This window comes from Delphinus delphis, chromosome 9 (genome assembly GCF_949987515.2).
Source record: "Delphinus delphis chromosome 9, mDelDel1.2, whole genome shotgun sequence".
Taxonomy (NCBI): Eukaryota; Metazoa; Chordata; class Mammalia; order Artiodactyla; family Delphinidae; genus Delphinus; species Delphinus delphis.
The window spans coordinates 60323408-60345704 of NC_082691.1; the positions used below are offsets into that span (position 1 = coordinate 60323408).

The window sequence follows — 22297 nt, forward strand, 5'->3', positions numbered from 1 at the left end:
TATCATACAACTGTCATGCTACCAATAATACATCTAATATTTATTGAACACTTGCCCTGTAACCGGTGCTAACACTTTTTACCCATTTATTCCTTAAAATTGCACTATGGAGTCAGGACCCAGGATTCCCATTTTACTGCTGCAGAAGCTAAGGCACAAAGATTAGGTAAATGGAAAGAATGCAATCTCAGACGACTTAAAATTCTTTCACCACTTTAAAATCATTCTGAACCTTAGTGATGTTATAATTCTCTGAGATGATGAAGATATGAGGCTGGGTAGGAATCTGTCTTCATCCCGGGTCATGGTCTGGAAGTTTGAATACATTTCTGACATGAGAATGCTTCATTATCACTTATCCCCAACTCTCAGAGGCAAAGGGGGGAGTGGTTAAGTACAAACACCAGGTAATCCAGTGTCTATTGTAATAGTTTCTTAATATACAGTAGCTGCCCATGTTACTGTACTTCTGGTGAAAACCAGGTGTTTGGCAAATCAGTGAAGGTGGTCTGATCACACGCTAATTATTACCTGGCAGCATCACAAAACGATCTGCCCTCATGAAAGCAATAATCTTACTGGCTGAGCCGAGGACCCCAACACATTCCAGACTGTGTCAATGGCTCTTTAATTGAACACTCCTACCTCTTACAAAGTTTATTCTTTTTTTCTTTAGGAGTTTTATTTTTCATGTACTTCGTAATGGCAAAGATGGCCTCCAGTTCAAGGTAATTCCTTCTCATTGACCATGAGAGTCAAAGGGCTTGACTTCTAATTCAGTGTCCTTTAAACAGCTGAATCCTGCTGAGACCCATCATTTTGCTGTCACTGGTGTTTTAACAGCATTTTCACACCACAGCTGACCACCTGCTTTTAGAGTCATCTCATTGTTTCTTTGGCTAGAAGGTCACACAGCATTTCTTAAAAATTAAGTCCACACTCTACTGTGGAAATGGAAATTAAAAGAGTGAAAGAGGAAAGACTTCCAGCTTATGTTTCATTTTCTTTGATGAAAACTGCTGTAGAAAAATGCAGTATACCATTACGAAGCGTATAAAATATTGGAAACTCCAACAAGAAAACATCTCCATTAGTAAGTGGGTTTATTGACATAACTGAACATAACAATGTATAACATTTATTCATTTCCCACTGAAAGACTTTCCAGTGAAAGTGTTTTTACATGGATTTAGGCATTAAGCATTTTCAGTGATTTTTGCAGTTGAAAGGGTAGGTGGTGGGAAGAACCAGAGGTGGTGTTCAGACTTTCAATGGGACTCACTTTATTACACTACTGTGTAAAAGCAAGAGCTAAGAAATGCAATTGCTCTCTGAATGAAAAAGCTAGGAGCACAAAAGGTGCAAGATAACCAAAAGGTTGCACATAAGAGCAAACAACTACACTTCTCCCAAGTACCAATACGCTTGGAATCTGAAGCAAGCCCTGGCAGCAAACTAAGAATAACAGCCTATTTCCTGTGGTTTATTAAGTTTGGACCCCACAGATAAGACTGCCAGAAAAACAGCTGTACTTTAAGTGGTCTGGACATTTACTCATCTGAACATAAACAAAGATCAGCTCATTTAAATCCCTGTGTCCCGACTCAGCTGTTGGGACGACGGCAGGCCTGGCTCAGTGGAGGCCAAACATAAAAGGAGTGGAATGGGGTTGAAGGATCCCTGGACTATGATAGATTCCCTGAGTCTTCAGGACCCTCGGGGGCTTAAGGCCCTAAACAGAAGATTCACTGTTAGCCTTAGCACCTTTGCAGTGGCCTCCCCGGCACCCCACTGCCAATGAATCTACAACCACGGTGAATACAACCATCCTGTACATCTTCCAAGTGACTGCGTTTTTTGACCACACACAAAATTATTAATGTAAACCAAAGCACTACATTTAGTGATAAACATCTACTTCATAAATATCAGGGAATGAAAGTATCCCAAACAGCTGAAAACAACTGAACAAATAAAGGAGCCTAACCCTAAGTTTAAAACAAAAACATTTAAAAGAAATACTGCAATTATTAACTAAAAGATAAGATTTAATAACATGGAAAAAAACACTGGGTAATGGAGGGATTCATTTGCAAAATATAAAATTATTTCACAGTGAGGTTTAAGTACTCATAATCTTCTGGTTTTAGTAGAAACATACAACCACCGATGCACATTTTTTCACATTTTCCCCCTCTACTCTTTCATATAAAGACAATAACATGATCAAACATTATACTATCAATTGCAAGTCACCTTTTGCTCACTTCCTATTAGGAAATTACCTTGATCACTTAACTGTGCAACTCAAGAGAAGTAGGGCACAGTCGACTGCGTGTCACTGATGAAAACGTGAGAGGTACCACATCACATTTATTCCAATCTGGACAGGTTGTCAGAGATGTGGTAAGTGAACTAGAACACTGCCATTCCCTATGGGGTCATCGGTTATGTACACGTTACATTCTTCTATCGAGTCTGGCATTGACATTTCCTTTTCCACATATAGGTTTAAAAAAATAAAATTAAAAAGCCACAGGAGCAACCCTGACAGAGAAGTCTTGCATGCAGCCTTCTCCTGAGAAACTATGTAATCTTCGTTAACCCCAAGGTCAGCAAAAGTTTTTGTGGTGTTAATGTTAAAAGGAAAATAGTTGAACTGCCCGGCTCAACTAAAATAGTCCTTGAGTTTATTGGTCAGTGTGTTAAATGTTAGAGCTCTTCACATTGTTGAAAAAGAAAAATAGCGTCTCTAATTATTTAAACATTAAGTTTTCCTGAATGTGCTATCAACCAACAAAGAGTTCCTCTGCGAGTGTTAAACTTTACCACCTGTTTACAGCATCGCCCTTCTTGGCGAGACCACCAGGCCAGGGGAGTCAGTTGCCAAGCCTCCTTTGTAATGGTAATAAGTTCTTTTTTCCTTAAATAGAAACAAAACTCCTCTGTTTGACACTGAACAAACAAAAAAAGCATGCATCCAAATCTCTTTCTGGTCACGTAGGGAGCAAGGAGCACCCTTTTCTATCCCAAAGGGGGCCAGCCTACTGCATTACAATGCCAAAAAAAACCCCCCAAAACATCCATTCTCATAGCTGCACCAATGTCTGCACGTTAAGAAGGCCTCCTACCTCTGGACCCCACCATCCATTTGTCCCCTACTCTTGCTCTTGACCACCAATACCATCCATTTACTTCACAAGTGAGCACTGGGATTGGAAGGTGGTGCAGAATTAGCCATCTGTCCCCTTTGGCCTCTCTGGCAAGCGCACAAAAGGGGGAAAAGAGGTCGGATAAAATGAGATCTTCCCCTGAGGGGGGCTGCGGGGGCCCGCGGAGAGGTGGCTCCCCTCCTCAAGGCCAGTGAGATGGTCTCCACACCCCTGGAGGCCCGGATCTACCTAGTCGGCAAATCGCTGCAGGAGATGGTCCTCCCGCCTCAGGCTGCCGCCCGCGCCGCCGCCCCCGCTGTCCATGAAGCGGTCGCACGGGAACTCGATGAGGTCCGCCTCGCTGAGTGCGCACACGGTGGTGCGCGGCCGGTGCGACTGGAAGCCAGAGAAGTCGGCAGACACGCCGGTGCCCATGGAGCGCAGGGGCCGTCGGGTAGAGTACATGTGGCGAACGTGGACGGGGGCCCCGCCCTTCCGCCTGGCCCGCAGCTTCCTACGCAGCCAGCGCGACGCCCAGGCCGCCAAGGCCAGGAGTACCAGCAGTGCGTTGACGGCCAGCAGGGCCAAGGTCAGCAGTTGGTAGTCGACGCTGCTCTGGCTCCCAGGCTCCGGCAGGGTGACCAGCCCCGCGCAGTGGTCCCGGGGAGCCACCGGGCAGACCCGGCCGCCTAGCACGCCCTCCACGCACACCAGGTAGGGGGTGTCTGCCCGCAGCTCGCGAAGCGTGGCCGAGTCGCTGCGCTCAGGCAGGTAGACGAAGCGGTGGAATTTAGGCTGCTGGCCAAAGCGGTCGAAGAGTAGGCGGAAGCGCGCGCCGCCCAGCGTCCGGGGACTGCGGTGCTCGCGCACCGCCCAGCGCACCGCGGCGCTGTTGGCGCCCACTGCTTCCACGGTCAGGTTGCACAGGATGAACTTGTTGAAGTCACACGGGTCGGATACCAGCGGCGGCAGGCCGACGCCGCCGTCGGACTGGGCGGTGCTCTCCTGCTGCTGCGCAGCCAGGTGCTGCTCCGCCGCGCGCTGCCAGGGGTCGCCGGCTGGCGCAGAGCCCAGCGTGGCCGTCGGGGTGGGCTCCGTGTGGGCTGGATCCGACGGAGTCGGACGTCCCCGCTCAGGCTTCTCGAGGAGGTCCAGGGGGTGTGGCGCCGGGCCCGCGGCAGCAGCGGCGTTGGAGCTCGGCTGCTGGAGGCCCGGGCCCCGCCGGCTCAGCCTTAGGGCGCTGCGGTTACTCAAAAGCTCCCTGGCGGCCCCATCCGAGATCACCCCTGGCAGAAACCGACCCCTTGGCTGTGGCTGTGGCTGCGGCGTCGGCTCCTCCGCGAGGGCACCTGCAGGGGGCGCCACCTCCTCCCCCGGGGCTGTGGGTAGGGCATGCCGCTTGCTCTCGGCAGTCGGGGAAACCGAAGGTGAGGGATCTGTGCAAGACCCGTTCTGCAGTTGCTGGTCATCCAGGTAATCCAGGTACTTGCCCCGCAGGGCCGGAGGGTGGCGACACTGCACGAAGACGGTGAGGAGCCGGCCCTGCGAGTGCCAGTCACCCATCCAGCGCTTCAGGTCCCTCAGCCGGCAGTCGCAGGTCCAGCCGTTGCCGTCTAGATCCAACCGATAGAGGGCTGGGCTGGAGGCGAAGATGTCCCCGGAGAGGGCACTGAGCGCATTGTCGCGCAAGCTGAGCTCGCGCAGCCGGCCCAGGTGGCCAAAGATAGTGGGGTGCAGAGCGGACAGCTCATTGCCGCTCAGGTCCAGCGCCTCCAGGCTGTGCAGAGGCTCCAGCAGCGCCACGGGCAGCTGGCTCAGCCGATTGCCCTCCAGGCGCAGCTCGCGCAAGGCCTCCAACCCCCAAAAAGCCTCGGGCGCGAGGTGCGTGAGCTGGTTGCCCCTGAGCGAGAGTAGGCCAAGGCGCGGCAGGTGCTGGAAGACGCGCGGCCCGAGGTGCTGCAGGCTGTTGGCCGAGAGGATGAGGGTGGAGAGAGAGCGCAGCGGTGCGAAGGTGGCCGCGTGGCGTAGGGAGGGCTGCAGCTCGTTGGCAGAGAGGTTGAGGAAGCGCAGCTTCCCCAGATGGGCGAAGGCGTTCTTGCCCAGAAAACGGATCCGGTTGGACTCCAGATGTAGGTAGAGCAAGTTACCCAAGGGGGCAAAGACGGCGTCCGGCAGCGCCCCCAGGGCGTTCCCGTCCAGCCGCAGCTTGACCAGGCTCTCCAGTCCCTCGAAGGAGCCTCGGCTGAGGCGGCTGATCTCGTTCCCGTTGGCGTAGAGGATGCGCAGCTTGCGCAGCGGCGCCAGCGTGCCCGGGGCGAGCGCCTGCAGGAGGTTGTTGCCCAGGTAGAGCTCCTCCAGCCGCGAGAGCTTCTCGAAGGTCTTGGGATGCAGAGAACGGATCTGGTTGTACTGCAGGTCCAGCCGTCTGAGCTGCCCCAGGCGGTGGAAGTCGAAGGCCGTGATGTTGGTTATGAAGTTGCCGCCGAGGCTGTAGGTGAGCACGTCCTGCGGGCTCGGCAGCGAGCTGGTCTTGGGCACGGCGCGGAGCCCCCTGTTGGTGCACAGGAGGTGCTGGGGGTGCTGGCAGTCGCAGCGCTCCGGACACACCGGCTGGGCCCGCGGCGGGAGCGCAAGGCAGCCGCACACCACGAGCAGGAAGCGCAAGGCGCGGGCAGCCTCCATCGCCGCCCGCCCTGCGTTCTGCGGCCCGATCGTCCTCTTGGCCCGCCGGCTCTGTGTCTCCTCTGCATTCCCCTTGGCCTGGCCAGAGTCGCTAAATGGCCTCTTTCGGACTTAGCAGCGCCGTCCAGCCCCTCCTCCGCCCTTTGTCCGGTGGCTGGCCCGGGTCTCTGCAGGCGGGCTTTGCCTGGCCAAGTCAGGCGGCGCAGGGCGCTCCGCGAGCTCCGGGTGCTACTTGTTGCATTTTTGCAGAACTTTCTCCGGGTGCGCGTCGGGGGCGGGGGGGCCGTGGAGGGAGGGAGCAAGACCTGAGCTTTTTGTTTGCAGCTTGAGTCCGGAGAGCTGGATTCCCTGGCACGGATTCTCCCCGCCAGCGGATTCCCCAGCTGCAGGCGGGAGCCCTTCCAAGAGCTCCTCCGGGCGCGGCTTGGCTGCTGCGCCGGGGAGGCTCGGCCCCCGCAGCCCGCGCCTCCTCACTCCCAGTACGGGACCGGTAGCGCGGCCTGGGTGGAACAGCCCCGGGAGGAGCCGGGGGTGTGCAGCCTGCGTCCGGAAGGGACCCAAGTCTGCGAGTGGCGAGCAAACCGGGCGGAAATTCGTTCTTCCCACACTCTGCCCCCCGGGGATGCAGGCGGGGGGGTGGGGGGAAGGAGATGGCGGAGGGAGGACAGACCTCGGTAGGGGGAGGAGGAAACACTAAGTGGCTCCGCGTCTGGTCAACCGGAGCCCGGGACGCCAAGTGAGAAAAGTAGGGATTAAAAACAGCTGTACGAGTCGGACACGCCGGGCTGGGGGCGGGGGTGGATTACCGGGCGAGCAAACGGGATTTGCAGACAGAAACCTTTTTATTTTAGACGAGCACACCAGTCGCTTCGAAGCAATGGGATCGCGAGTCGTTTTATTAGTTTTTAAGACACTTGCTCTTCCAGGTGGCCCCCTGCAAGAAGTTGGGGCAGCACGGAATCTGCCAGCGTTCTACGGGAAGTTTCGGGCAGCAACAAGGCTGGCTGCCAAGAGCTGTCGGTGGGCTACTGTCAGAAGAGGCTAAATCAAGACATCCTGGCTGTTGCGTGCTTGGGTTTTTGACATCGTTGTACTGGTGGCCAATAGCCGAGGAGAGGTTCCGCCCCTTCTTAGGGATCTAAACTGAGTAGTTGCTTGGCCCTGCTGTAGGCAAGAGCATGGAGAAAGCTCAGAACTGGTTCTGCCACCGTGAAAGTCTGTCAGATTTAGGTGATTTAGTCCCATTAATCCTCCTCCAGTCTTAGAGCCCTTGGGGCAGGCTCTGCACATGTGCATGTATATATAATAACCTTCACAGACCCTCTGGTAACTGCTACCTGCTGGGCCCTCCCCCTTTATGCCTGGACTTGTGGTGATCTTCAAAAGTTTTGCCCACAATTTTTCAGACCTGGTTTACTTGGGGGAGTCTTAACACTTATTATCAACAGGGAGTGGAGCATTTATTAATGGCTCCATTCAGGGCAGCCCCAGCTGAGAAGGAGAATGGGCAAGGAAGAGCTGTTAATTACTGTTTGTTCCTGCAAGCTACCCCCTACCCTCATCCCAGGGTGTTCAGAAAATGTAATTTTAAGGACCTACTGTGTGGAAAATTAAAGGAGAGAGACATATCCTCACCTCAGGAGGCTGACAATCTAGTGGGGAGGGCAAGACAGGAAAGGTCAAATAACAGTGTAAGGCTGTAGTATGAGAAAGCTGCTGAGATGCAAATGATTTTGAATAATTCCAATGTTCAATGGTGATTAATTGCCTCCTTCAACGATTCATATAGGCAAGTGAATTTAAAGAAAAATGAGACCGTTGGCAGCATAGTCAGTGAACACTTACGGATGAGCAGGGACCTTGGGTCCAGGGAGATGGGGCTGGAGAATGGAAGGTAGGTAGGTAGTGAAATGTCCATTCAGAGCACAGTGCACAGAGCAAGTTTGCTTGTGATTTGTTTTGAGATTTCTAATAAAGGATGAACTTGGGGAACCAAGTATCTTTCTGAACAAGATGAAAGATGAAGTTGCCCAGGCAGTTTTGTAGTTTGGGTTTTAGTTCTCCTTGTGAGAAACCTCTGAAATCCTTTAGTTCTTGACTCCAGTCCTCCTTATGAAGGTCTGGCTGCCCTAGAGGGTGAGGCCCAAGCTTGTACCGTGTAGCACAATTTCTGATCTGGGCCCCAGAAGCTGCGAGGAGGACCTCAGTCCTTGGTGGCAACAGAGGTCATTCGATTGTTCAGAGGAAAGAATACTAAGAAGCTGCTGGCTTTCAAATTGAGCTACTAGATCTACCTGGGCTGCAGCTATAGCAGCATCTGCTTCTGAGGCCCTAGCCTTGGGACGCAAAAACAGCCTTCTGAGCGGGAAGGAGGTCGGAAACTGAGAGGTGTGATGTGGAAGTGGAAGGAGCAGAAATCAGACCCTCCTCCTTTGCATAAGCTTCCTCTTTTCCTGACTCTTCCAAGAAAATTTTCAGAGTAAACGAGGCCGGGAGGGGCATTCCCTCAGAGCTCACTACAGTTTGGACTAATCACTTACTCCACTGAGGGTGTTGTTCCTTTGTAGATGCCTCTAAGTAAGATTAACAAAGTTATCAGACCCCTGCAGTTGTTCAGTATTTTTTTTAATGTCTTGGGTATTACTGTCCAGTGCTTAATATTTCTACCAGTAGTCCTGGATTGCAGGTAAAAATAACATCTTCCATGGTTTCATGTCAAAAGACGATTGGTTTCCCATAATGTTCATAAAATAATTATCTATTTTAAGCAAGGCTAACTACATGGGGCAGTAACACATCTGCCCCATGTAGTTAGCCTTGCTTAAAATAGATAATAGTATGCGAGATTTCAAATAAGTAGAAACAGTTTCTGATAGGTCTCGCTAGCACCCTCAATCTAGTTTCAGTTAGGGTAAAATTTTGAGATCTGCAGGTAAAGTACGTGTGTGTATGGGTGCGTATACGTTCTTTCTGAAAAAGCGTGATTGCCATCTTTTTAAGAAATGCTTCCCTTTTTAAAGGCATATAACCTGAGGTCAACTTTACAAATGAATGACATTAAAAAACTTCAGAGTACACATATGTGATATCCATATGTGCCCCCAATGGTCTCCATGTCTGTGGTGCTGTGTGTTCAGGTGTTCGATTTAATCTCAGACCATGTCTCTCTTCAGGAGTTAAAATTTTGCTTGAATTCGGTAGTCTTAGAGCCCCTGGTAGTAAAGAGCTATAAAAGTAACTCCGTATTGCTGCTGGTGATCAGGCAAGAAGCATGTAGTGAGAATTTAGCATGTGCCAAATCCCAGGATGAGCCCTGGGAAGGCAGCGCTGATAAGACACAGGGCCTGACCTTAGGGTGCAACAACGTTGCGGAGACTGATGGGCGGGGAGCAATTGCCGTGGGAGCCCTGAGGAGGTGCACCTGGCTGGACTGAGAGCTTGAGGAAGGTTTCCAGAGGAGGGAAGTGCTGAGTACTACCTATGTGATGGCGAGCAGGGCAGGAAAAGTGCGAGAGACTGACTTAGACACCTCCAAATCTTCTGTCTGAATCTTTGTTGGTGAGATTCTTTTGACATGTGTTTTTTAATAGTATCACACAACCAGTTCATACAATGACTTCCAAATAAATAGTCCCTTATTCCCCTTTAAGGCTTTCAGCAGGGAGTTGACATGATCACATTTGCACTGCAACATCAAGAGGTATCTCTGCCTAAACAAAGTAGGTGCCACACAAAGAAAATGTTCTCTCTCTAGTTCTTGCCGCCTCGAACCTTGAAATCTCTGACAAATTTGTGTGGGACATGTGTTGACAGAACGTCCAGACCAAGGTATTCCCTTATGTAACATACATGCAGGCATTATATAGATACTATAGATACAGTACACTCTTGGACCAGGGCAACCTAGGTCCCTACCCTGGACCCTACACTTTAGAGGGCCATAAGAGCAGGATTTTGATTTCAGGCTTCCAAAGATATGTAACCACCCACTGTCCACATCCCCACTCCTGCTCAGGATTCCTGGGACCCTGGAATTCCTTACTTAATTACCTAAGTCTGTGCAGGCCTTTTTCCTATCTGTCCTCCTGGAGACCAATCATATCACAAGTGTATACCCCTAGGGCCAAGAGAAGGCTAAAGGGTAGCTGTCAAAAGAATCTGGAGGTGTGGGTTGGGATTTCAACTCTAATGCCTGGGAGACCTCCAGGAGACTCCTGGTAACGCAGGACCCAGAGCTAAGAGGAGGAACCATAGACCAGTGCTCTAACCCCAGCCTTCTCAAACATTGGAGATGTCTGTCCATATATGTAGCATTTTAGGAGAAGAAAGTACATGTACTTGGATTAAAGAACAAGGAGAAAAATTACAGGAGTTTGAAGGAAAGCATTTTTTAAAACATAAATTCTACTTTATTATAACATAGCCTATACCTAATTTTCTATAAAAAGCAATAATTTTTAGTAAGAGTAAGGACAGAGTTGTCTCCATTTAAATGCCTATCTCTTAACTATGTAATGTCTTTGTTTATGGATGGATCCCAGCTTGATCAGGTTCCAGGAGAGACAAGTATTGATTATGCTTAAATGTATAATTTGCATAATCACAAGTAGAGAAACCCAGGAAGGAAAGCTGTTCGTAAGAGAAACAAGAGTTTTGTCATTTCACTTTTGGAAAGTTTGCCCTTTAAATCTCAAGCACTCTGGGGGTGGTTTCAGAGGTCAGAAGCACAAGCAACTTTGGGCTGGTTTCATGATACATATATGTGGCCTAAAGGTTTTCAGCTATTCTTGCCCAGGCATGGAATCTTGGGCTTGCCAGGGATGTACACACTTCCTTCCCAAGCAACCTGTGGTTCCCTTGATCTTCAGATATAGAGGCAGGAAGGATTCCAGGCCATGTCTTCAGCAGCCCCTGGAGCTGGCGTGAGTTGGCCCAGGCTGCCCTGGTGCAGGACAGGTTAGGCGAGAAGAGCTCAGGCCTAGCTCCCCGCTGCAGGGAGAGGTAGGCCTGCCACTCCCTGCTGGAGCGGCAGGCTTAGCTGACTCAGGGCAGCCTGCAGAGACGGCAGCTGTTTCCTCATCCCTAGTGAGCCAACCCCAGACAGGCAGTGTGGCCCCTGACACAGATGAAGTAGGAAACCAAGAGTCCCAGTGGTTCCTTGGCATGCTATCAAATGACCCCCAAAACTCTCTTTATCTGAATCGAGCCTCATCTTAGCCCCAGTCTGAGAGGCAAGTTTCTTTGCCTTGGGGATTAGCAATGTGAATGAGAGAATCACTGGTTTACTGTGTATCTGCTGATTCTCCATTTTTGCCCTTAAGGAATGCAGATTCCTGGAGAGGTATCAGCCTGATTAAATCAGAATCTCAGCGGGCAAGGCCCCAGCACCTGCATTTATAAGCCACCAGATGATTTTTTTTCACCAGATGATTTTTAGGCACACTGAAGTTTGAGAAAATTGATAGACACTATTTCCAGAACACCTGTTCATAACTGGCTGATCATATTCTAGTAACAACAGTAGTAACGCTGGCACTGATGTAGTGCTGAGTGCCAGGCAGTAGCCTAAACACTCTACATAAAGTAACTCGTCTATTTCCACACCTACCTAGGGAGGTAGGAACTACTGTTATCCCCATTTTACAGAAGAAGAAACCGAAGAGCTTATTAAAAATACAGGATCCTAGGCCCAGCCGCGGAGAATCTGATTCAGAACCTCTGGAACAGGGCCTAGCGATCTTTATTTAGCACATTCCCAGGTATCGCCTTAGGTATTGTGACTGAAGAATTCTTACGGGCTTATTCAAACATTTCAACGTCTCCTTTTCTAGGAGCCTAGGGATTGACAGAGTAGACAAGGTCCATGCCTTCTGGGAGCTAAGCATGGCCCGGGAGTTAAATGCATATAAAAATCCAGGAGCATGGTGGCATCATAAACAGGATGAGCACCATTTGCTATGCTCATAGCAATTATCTTTTGGAAAGAAAATAATAAAGAACTAAAACCTTTGTAGAAAGCATCAGTCCACTTAATACTGTATGTGTCTAAGGCCATTTACAAGGTGGAAGCTAAAAGAAAATTTTTGAAATGTTAACAGTTGAGAAAAAGAAAAAGCTAGAAGAAAATTTTTGAAATGTTAAGTTGTTATCTTTACACGGTGAGAAGATGAATAATTGTTTACACCCTAGGCTTTGGCATTTTCTAAATGCTATACAATTACTATGGATTTCTTTGAAATTAATAAAAAAATTTTAAACAAGTGCTTTCATATTTAATACCTGATTTCACCTCAACATGTCTCATAAGGCAAGTAGGTGAGGGATATTCATATCCCCAATTTGGAGGCAAGGATGCTAAGAATTAAAGGAATTAGCTAACTTCTGGAATGATCCACCGCTGTAATGATAGAGTTCAGACCACAATCTAAACTGTTGACTTCTGACCCCAGGATTTTATAGTTAGACCTCGCTGGGCTCCCTGTTGATACAAGCCTATGTGTACAACTATTGAGGCCAGTTCGGGGTGATAGTCAAAATATTTAGCAACTGGTCCAATAAGAGCACCAGCCAACAAGGTTTGCCAACCAGGTTTGGCGCTGCCTGGTCAGGAGAGACAGAGGCCGGGCCAGTGCCCACCAGCTGAGAGTGTACTCACCTGCACTTGACTAAACTTTTTTTTTTTAATTTATTTTATTTTATTTTATTTGCGGTGCACGGGCCTCTCACTGTTGGGGCCTCTCCAGTTGCGGAGCAAAGGCTCCAGACACGCAGGCTCAGTGGCCATGGCTCACGGGGCCCAGCTGCTTCACGGCATGTGGGATCTTCCCGGACCGGGGAACGAACCCGTGTTCCCTGCATCGGCAGGCGGACTCTCAACCACTGTGCCACCAGGGAAGCCCTGACTAAACTTTTTGAATGGTGCTTTAGGCATCTCTTTTTTCTCTTAATAACTGCATTATTAAAAACAATTTATGTAAGGCTTGGCACAATAATCAGTAACCATGAGAAACAACACACAAAGTTTTCCTGGGTCCACGTTTCTTCCAAACTGCAAACTTGCCTGAGGCCTGGTGCGTCGCAGTCACTCAAACCTAACAGCAGGATGTTGGTGAGAGGGCACAGATGATCCACTTTGACAAAATACGAGTTTTGTTTTCAATATTTTAATTCAGAAATTGTCTCCCACTGTCTTTGGTGGACTGACAGATACATTTGAAGGGAATTTCATAAAAAAATACTATTTTTCTCACAACTTGATCCGAATTGTTACAATTAATGGATTAAAAATATTTGTAGGGAAGACACCTCTTTTGAAGAGTATCAACTTCAAGGATTAGCCACTCATCCTGTAAATGTTCAGTGATTTCTTATCAAAATCTGGAATGTACAAGTGGCAAGTACTCCCCACCCAAGAAACCTCCCCCAGAACTGTAGATGTCTCCTCATTCTAACATCACTGTATGGGGCCAAAATCGTGGAGGCAGTTTCATACCCGTGTGGTAATTGGGCACAAAAACCATGACTCTGTTCTGGCAGGAAACACTGTCAATCTTAGTAATGGAAATAATCTTGGACAGTGAAATAATTGACTGTATACAGTGTAAAATACCCTCAAACTATTTGCAGATTTCATCAAAAGACCAAATGTTTTTTACTTAAGACCAGGAACATGGCAGGAAAGGAAATTAGAGGAAGGAAGCATCCCTCCCTTTTTCAGTCTCTGTGATTTCTATAAAGATTTGCACTTTGATTATGCTTAGTAGCACCATATGCTGGAGTGGGACTCAAGATCAAAGGTTCCAGCCACAGCACTGGAGCCTTGCTGTAGGCAGGATCAAACACTACTGTTGGTAGAATGCTAATGTATCTGTAAGGACACTCCTTCAGCTTCTATGCATCCCTATTTAATTTCCAAAATGTAACTGGTATACCTCAAACTTGAATGCTTTTTTATTGTCTGCTATGATACATTGTAGGTTGAAAAACAAGTGGTTGTTACCATTTAAAGATATTTAGAACTAAAGAATTTTCAAAAGCTTAATGTAAATTGTCAAGTTTTATAGTGTGTATGACTTTAAAAACTGGGGGGAGTGAAGGATGGCTGAACCCTGCTTTGCTTTGGTTGATAAGAGAACAGTATTTTTTTTTTCCATTCTCCTTTTCTCTGCAATCAAAATTTTCTGCGATGAACATTTTTTTAAAATAAATTTATTCATTTATTTTTTGGCTGCGTTGGGTCTTCATTGCTGCACATGGGCTTTCTCTAGTTGCAGTGAGCGGGGGCTACTCTTCGTTGCGGTGCACGGCCTTCTCACTGTGGTGGATTCTCTTGTTGCAGAGCACGGGCTCCAGGCGCACAGGCTTCAGTAGTTGTGGCACTCGGGCTCTAGAGCGCAGGCTCAGTAGTTGTGGCGCATGGGCTTAGTTGCTGCGTGGTACATGGGATCTTCCTGGACCAGGGCCCGAACCCGTGTTCCCTGCATTGGCATGTGGATTCTTAACCACTGTGCCACCAGGGAAGTCCCTGAACATTTGTTTTTGCAGTTAAAAATCTTTGGTAAAAACGTACATGATACCATATTCACTTTTGCTTTCTCCATTGCCCTGCCATGTCTTCCTTCCTTTGCTACAAATTGCTTTTCTTATAAACCTTTTTAAAAAATCAGTCTTAATAACGTACATCATCTTGGATACAAACAATTTACTATATGCAGTGTAAAAACCCCCAAAGCATTTGCAGTTGTCATCAAAAAGCCAAACGTTTGTCATAAACTGCCCGTGTGATATGTATGGGGTGATCAGAAGATGCAGTCCACTTGCTGGGTCTCTGACCTTGAACCGCGTCACAGTCTCTCTGATCAGTGGTTCATTTTCTCATGTCTAAAAAGGGACAAATAATACTTGCCCAATATACGAGTTTGGGAAATATATGTGAAAGCTCTTACAAACTATAAGTGTTAGGAAAATAGGATTGTTGCTAACATTTCAACTTCCTGTGTGCCTTCTCAATGAGAATCTGAGGTCCTCCAGGGCAAGACCTTAAGTCTTATGCACAGCTTTTTGTCATCCTCTGTAACACGCAAGAATATCTTTCTTAAATTGTAGGTCTTTAATAAGTGTTAGGCTGACCAGAAAGGCAAAGAGGAGGGAGGCACATTCTCAGGTCACTGTTTCTTCTCCCTTTCCTTGTAGGTTCTGTTTCCATCTTTTCATTGTTCCTTTGCTCTACTCCAGGCTGCTCAGGCCCAGGGCACAAAGTCTTCAGCACACAGGTTCTCTCCAGAGAGCTCTACAAACAGGCCTAGATTCTGAGCCAGCTTTGTGATCATTTAGTTCACCAAGTGAATCATTTGGCCGCTCTGGGCATCGTGCTCTATGAAATGGCTATAATACATCGTTGTTTGCCCGGAGGATTCTTATCACCAGTAATGGCCCTTGTGAAGTTAAAAAATTATAAGGGCAAAAAGGAGGAGCTTCTGTGGTCAGGATGGGTCATATACCGGGTCTTGGTCTTGGAGAGTCACAGTGTACAAGAGCATGTTCAAGGCTTGGGGAAAAAAATCCCGCAGAAAACAAAAGAAAAAAGAAATGGGAGGTGGCAGGTAGGACCATGAATCTAGTCTGAGACACACTGAATTAAAATGATCACTAAGATCCCTTCCAGCTTTAAACATTAAAGAATCCATTGCATTTCTTCCGTGGAACATTATTCAGTATCACTAGAGTTTGTTAATGATAAAGTTCTTCAAATGTGGTGTTTTATTTGTGCTTGACTGATCTCAACAACTCACAGTATCCGATTGGTTTAATATCAATTCACAATGAGCAGGAAGATATATACTGAAGTTGTCTCCAGTCTCTCATCCTCCTGCAAAACTTGTTTTCTTTGCCCTCAGGTTGTCAAACTAGCAAATTATTAGACTCCTCTTTCTAACAGCTTACAGGTGTTAGAGTCCCATAGTGGTAAGTGCCATTCGTCGTATTGATGATTCTGGGCTAAGTAATTGTTGATGCTTCAAAATTATTTAGCCACTGTACTGGCACTGGTGGGGTGTTTCCTGGGAACCCAGCCATTTGGGAAAAACTCCCAATAGTGAAACCCTCAGGGTAATTACTCTAGTCTCCTGTGGGTGTAAGAACGCTATTGATAATCAGTGCATGACTCTCATGATTTTTAGAGGTGACAGATTATAAGTACCAGTTTAACTAATCCAAAGTGATTTTCCATCCGAGACAGGGGGCTACAAACACCTGCCAGAAAAATAAACAAAAACGACTAGCATTTACAGAGTGTTTGTCATGTGCCAGGCATGGTTCTAAGCCCTCCACAGGCTTTAAATCATTTAATCCTTCAGTAACACCATGAGGAAAGTACAGTTATTACCTTCATTTTATAGACAATGTAATGGAAGCAAGAAGAGGTTAAATAACTGGCACAAGGTCGCACAGCTAGTAAGTGATAGAGCTGAGACTTGAACTCACATTTTATGAAAATTGTCATTCACACTTTTCACATGAATCCTTGGTCACAGTGTCCTTATCATCACTAGAGTCATTTTTCAGATACACAGCATTTTCCAGAATGTCATCTGCCATTTCATCCACGTTGTTTGAACTATAGGATTTTTTAATATGATTCTGTCAGTGGAAATTTTCCAAGCCACCAATACTTATTCACGTATAATTAGGTCACATGTTTTCTTTACTCCTACTATAGGTATACAGCCATGATCTCCAAAATACTACCACTTAATGATATTGTTTCCTCCCCCATCACTATACTTATTTTTCAATGAAGAATAGCCTTTTGTTATTACAGAAGCAGTATATATGCATTGTAGAAAACCAGAAAATACAGAGGGCAACAATAAGAAGATAAATATATATCATGTTCCCACTGTGGTAGGCTGGATAATGGCCCTTCAAAGATACCTATGTCCTGATCCCCAGAACTTGTGAACATGTTAAGTTACATGGCAAAGGGGAAGTAAGGTTGCAGGTGGAATTAAGGTTGCTAATCAACTGACCTTGAGATGGGAGGGTATCCTGGATTACCTTCATGGAAACCGATTATCACAAAGGTCCTAAAAAGTGGAAGAGGGATGCAGAAGAGGAGTTCAGGGCGATGCAATACGAGAAGGACTTGACCTGCTGTTGCTGGCTTTGAAGATGAAGGAAGGACCATGAGCCAGGGAATGTGGGCAGCCTCTAGAACCTGGAAAAAGCAAGGAAATGGATTCTCCCCTAGAGCCTCCAGAAAGGAATGCAGCCCTGCCAACACCCTGATTTAGCTCAGTGAGACCACGTTGGACTTCTAACTTACCGAAGAAATTTAATCCACCAAATTTTTTGGTAATTCGTGTGCAACAATGGAAAACTAATACACCCACCAACCAGAAACTGTTAAGTGTTAATATTTTATTATATATATTTCTAGATATTTTTATACACACACATGTATTTTTTTTAACTAAAACAAGATCATGATGCTGTAAAGAGTTTGTTTTCCTTTAATAATAATCTTTCTCTTTCCCTGTCAATAAATTTTCATAGCATCTAATACTGCAATCATATTGAAATTACCCTAATTGTTCCCCAGCTATTCCCCCAAAGCTGGTTTGTCCAAATCAGGATTTAGGTCTGGGCCATGCATTTTTTTTTTTTTTTTTTTGGGCCATGCATTTTTAATGGTTTTATGTCCCTTAGGTATTTTTAATCTAAAACAGTCAGTTTTTTCATCTACTAATTTTCCTTCTCAATGTTTGTCTGATCGCTTCCTCATGTGGTCACTTAGCTTGCTCCTCTGTCCCCTGTATTTCCTATAAATTGGAAGTTACATCAGAGAGCTTGGTCAATTCACGTTAATAAATTTTGTCTAGAATACATTTTGGGTGCTGTTGTGTGTTTCATATGGCACTCCATCAGGAGGTACACGCCATCTGGTTTCCACCATTAGATACCGAAACTCAGACTGTCCTCTGGTTATGGGATGGCAGCCCGAGCTTGCTGCTCTAGAGGGATGTTATTCCCTTGTAATCAGAAAGTATTCTGTGTGGATTTACTTTAATACCATACAGATGTGCAGTTTCCCCTCAACTACGCACCTACTGGCCAGCTCCATCGGACAGCCCTTGCCTGAATGACTGTTCATGAGAAATCACAAAATGGTGATTTTTCTAATGCTATCATTTTTTCTACATTAATTAGCTGCTATTTCTTAGTGAAGAGACTCTTTCCCTAATCAACTAGGTCTGTTTGGTTACCCTGACAAACATTTTGGATTGGGGAAGCATTTTGGACTGCTTCTTCCTTTAGTCATCAATTCTCAAAGGGAGGAATTTAACAACCACCTCAATGATGACAACTAATATTTTTCTGCCTCTTTTCGAGTATCATTATGAGCTCACAGATTTTCACAACATCAGGGTATTTCTCTCTAGAATCCTCCTGCGTGATCATGTTACCAATTTGATGTATGTTTAGGTTTTTCAATTCTAGGATGTTTCTTTAGTTGTAATTTTTTAACAGGTAATGCATTTATGTAATTCAATATCAAAATTATATGGAAAAATATTCCCAAAGAATTCTTATTTCTACCCCTGCTCCCTTCCCTCCTACATAACAATATTTTATTAGTTTCTTATTTATATGTCCAGTGTAGTGGGGTTTTTTTGCATATATAAGTGTGTGTGTGTGTGTGTCTGTGTGTGTGGTGTAGATATACAGCCTTACTTTAACCCCTCTCCAATTCGTATATATACCCCTTGCTTTTTTTCTTCCACTTAATGGTATATTTTGGAGATCTCTCTATATCAGTACACAGAAGCCTTTCTCATTCTCTTTAAAACTTCTTAGAACTTCATTGTGTGACGTCCTGCAGTTTATTCAACCAGTTGCCTGTTGTTGAACTCTTGCATTCTTTCTAACCTTATATTATTGCAAAAAAATGCTTCAGTGAATAAACGTGTACATTTATTATCTTGTACTTGGGCAGATATAAAGGTAATAGATTCCTAGACTTTGCATTGCTGGGTCAAAGGGTTATTATATCAGTAATTCTCTTTGTGTTTCTAGATTATCCTGCAAGGACTCAATACTTCTAACTACTATGCTAAATTGCTTCTTGAAGGTCTTGGTGTCATCACACAGATGAGTGCATTAAAAAAAAAATGGAGCCTTAAAATAAAAACATATTAACACTAAGGTGAGACCATGTAGCAACTATCTATAGAACTCTTGTACAATGCTGGGGGGAGCATAAAATGATACAATCATTCTAGGGGACAGTTTGGCAATTTCTATATTAAGTTAAACATGCATCTATCCCATAGCCAAGAAATATCACCTCTAGGTATTTACCCAAGAGAAAGGAAAACATGTTTTGAAAAAAGAATTTAAGAAGAATATTCAGAGTAGCCTTATTTCTAATAAATCTAAACTGGAAACAACTCAAACGTCCATCAACAGTAAATGGATTAACAAATAGTGGTATATCTGTAGAATGTCACTCAACCATAAAAAGGAATGACATGTATTGATACATTAATAATGTGGATAAATCCCAAAATAATTATGCTGAGTAGAAGAAGCCAGACCAAAAAAGGACCGTGGGTTCCATTTATATGAAGTTCTAAAACAGATAATGCTAATTTATGGTGATTGAAATCAGAATGGTGGTGGCCTCTGTGAGTGCTGGGAATTGGCTAGATAGGATCAAGGTACTAGGGAACTTTCTGGGGTGATGGCAGTGTTCTATATTTTGATTAAGGTTGATTATGTGAGTGTAAACAATGATCAACAGTCATAACTGAATGCTTAATATCTTTGTAGTCATTTTATTGTGTCATGTAAATTATGCCTTCAATTTTTAAAAATTTGGTCCTCAGCAAGACTCTTTAAGAAGGGACATAGCCTTCTTCCCTCATCACCCCAACACTGTGTCCTCTCTTGTTCTGGATCTCTTAATACTCTTTACCTCTCTGACCCAGTCTTACATTTGACTAGCTTTTACTTTTATAGGCCCAAGTCTTAACTACTCGAGTCGGTTTTAAGTATCCTAAAACAGAGTTAGGATCATGCCACCTCAATACCCTTTACAACAATGGTTGATAACCTAGGCTGCATATTATTAGAATCACCTGGTGTCTTAGCTCAGCCTGCCATAACAAAATACCAGGGGCTGTGTGGCATAAACAACAGGGATTTATTTTCTTACATTTCTGGAGGCTGGAAGTTCAAGATTAGAATGCCAGCATAGTCAGGTTCTGGTGTGGCCTCTCTTCCTGGCTTTCAGATGGCTGCCTTCTCACTGTGTCTCACATGGCAGAGAGGGAGAGCAAGCTCTCTGGTGTCTCCTCTTATAAGGACACTAATGCCACCATGAAGGCCCCACCTCATCACTTCATCCAAACCCAATTACCTCCCAAAGGCCCCATCTCCAAATACTATCACATTGGGGGTTACAGCTTCAACATAGGAATTTGGGGGGGCCACATTCAGTGCATAGCACTTGGGAACATTAAAAAAAAAATTAGCAGTGCTTGAGTCTCATGCCCAGAGATCCTGATTCTCTTGATCTGAAGTGGGACCTGGACATCTGTATTTCTTTTAGATTCCCCCATAACATGCAGCTAGGGTTGAGGACTACTCTGTACCTTCCTGTTCAAGGTGAGGTCTGTGGACCAACAACATCAGCTTGTTAGAAATGCAGAATCTCTGGTCCCATCCCAGACTGGTGAACCCAAATTTGTATGGTAACAAAATCCCCAGCTGATTCCTTCGCACCATAAAACCTGAAAAATGCTGGTTTACGGCATCTTGCATAGACTCTCATATAAGTATAAGAATGCTTCATCAGTCAATTCCTGTTTAAATCCAAATAGATGAACATCTTGTCAGCAAACCAAATTTCAGCTTGTTTTCATCTTGGAAGCCTGGCAGGGTGCAGATCTTGCCTACAAATAATTGCACCTTAGTGTGAAGCTTTTATATATTGCCCGTATATCACTGTCTATTAACAAAAAAGCGGCAAATAGACCCAATGTTACAAACAAAATCCCAATGTTTTTGCAAATATTTATACTACCATCCCAGCAATTCTATCACAATGAATGATTACTTCCTTAGCTTCAGGTGAGCTTTAAAATTGACAATGAAACAGAATAAGGTACTTGTACTCCAACTGAAAGAGAAGTGGCATTTAGCACGGAGTCTGAATACTGTGTAACTAATAAATAATTCAGTAAACTAGGGAAAGAAAAAACATGCAAGCTTAAACAAACAGCAGAGAATTCCTAATGCTTAAAATATCCTTAAGGTTGGGAAATGAAAAGATTATTATATATGATGCTATTTTGTGGCATAGAGTGCTAGGTTTCAAAAGATTTGATTACAATAATTATGCTTAATACTAAAAATATAGAAAGGAATGCAGTCTTACCTGATGTTTCAGAAGGCACTTGAAGGTCTTGTCATCCATCAAGATTATCAATGTGGTCTTCAATATGAATGTGGCTCATGAAAGTACTGAATAAGAGATTCCAGGCTGACACACTAAAAATGATGAATTTCCACTTTCCCTTTTCAGAAGTATCTAATGGATAGTTCTTTATTTTTAAGAACTATTAATATGAGAACCTTTGTGCTTAAAATATCCTCTGAATTCAGTATAAGTGTGTTTTTAAACTCCAACCTCAAGGATAATTTCTGCTACTGCCGATTGGTCACCTCATTTTCCTTTCTGTTCGTAATTGATAACTTCCTCATTATTAATGACATAATTAACTGGTTTGCTAAATTATATCAAAATAACTTTCTGGTTTAGTTCATAGCACCCTTATGGTCTATCCAATAAACTAAAAAGAAAAAATGCTAATCTATGTTAAGTACACATACATGTATACACACCTACAAATTCACCTTTATTTATTTAAAACCTTACATATTTTTTATTATTTTTTTTGGCAGTGCCACAGCTTGTGGAACCTTAGTTCCCTGACTAAGGATTGAACCTGCGCCCCCTGCATTGGAAGCGCGGAGTCTTAACCACTGGACCGCCAGGGAAGTCCCACAAACTCACCTTTAAAAGAAGGGAGCCTCAATAATGTCTTGTATTTAAATTCCATTTCCCAATGCTTACGGTTGACATTCATCTAATTAGTGATCTGATTCAACCCAAAACGTTTTTATGGGATGCCTATTGTGTGCCCAGCAGAAATACACTTTGAAACTAAAAATCTTTTTTTATTGATTGAATTATAGTTGACTTAAAATATTATATTTGAAACTAAAAATCTTTTATATTGGATAAACATAATGAGAATTTATATCCCAGTATTGCAAATATTGAGTAAAGACCTTGCTGTTTCAGTAAAAATCAATTTAAAAGGATTTTTTTCCCCATTCCTTCCAAAACAACCTAGAAGATAATGGTATTTCTCCCTTAAACATTATATAAGAAAATC

The 22297-nt window shown here is 44.9% G+C and overlaps 1 protein-coding gene across 2 annotated transcripts in view; it reads right to left on the reverse strand.

Annotated features, from left to right (window-relative positions):
- TRIL (TLR4 interactor with leucine rich repeats) overlaps positions 1-6180 on the reverse strand; it is a 119918-nt gene extending 113738 nt beyond the window's left edge. For both annotated transcript variants that reach the window (XM_060020656.1, XM_060020655.1), the window contains exon 1: positions 3402-6180. In XM_060020656.1, the coding sequence (XP_059876639.1) occupies positions 3402-5834 (2433 nt within the window). In that variant the 5' untranslated portion in view covers positions 5835-6180. The remainder of the gene's footprint in view (positions 1-3401) is intronic.
- Positions 6181-22297: the final 16117 nt, after the last annotated feature.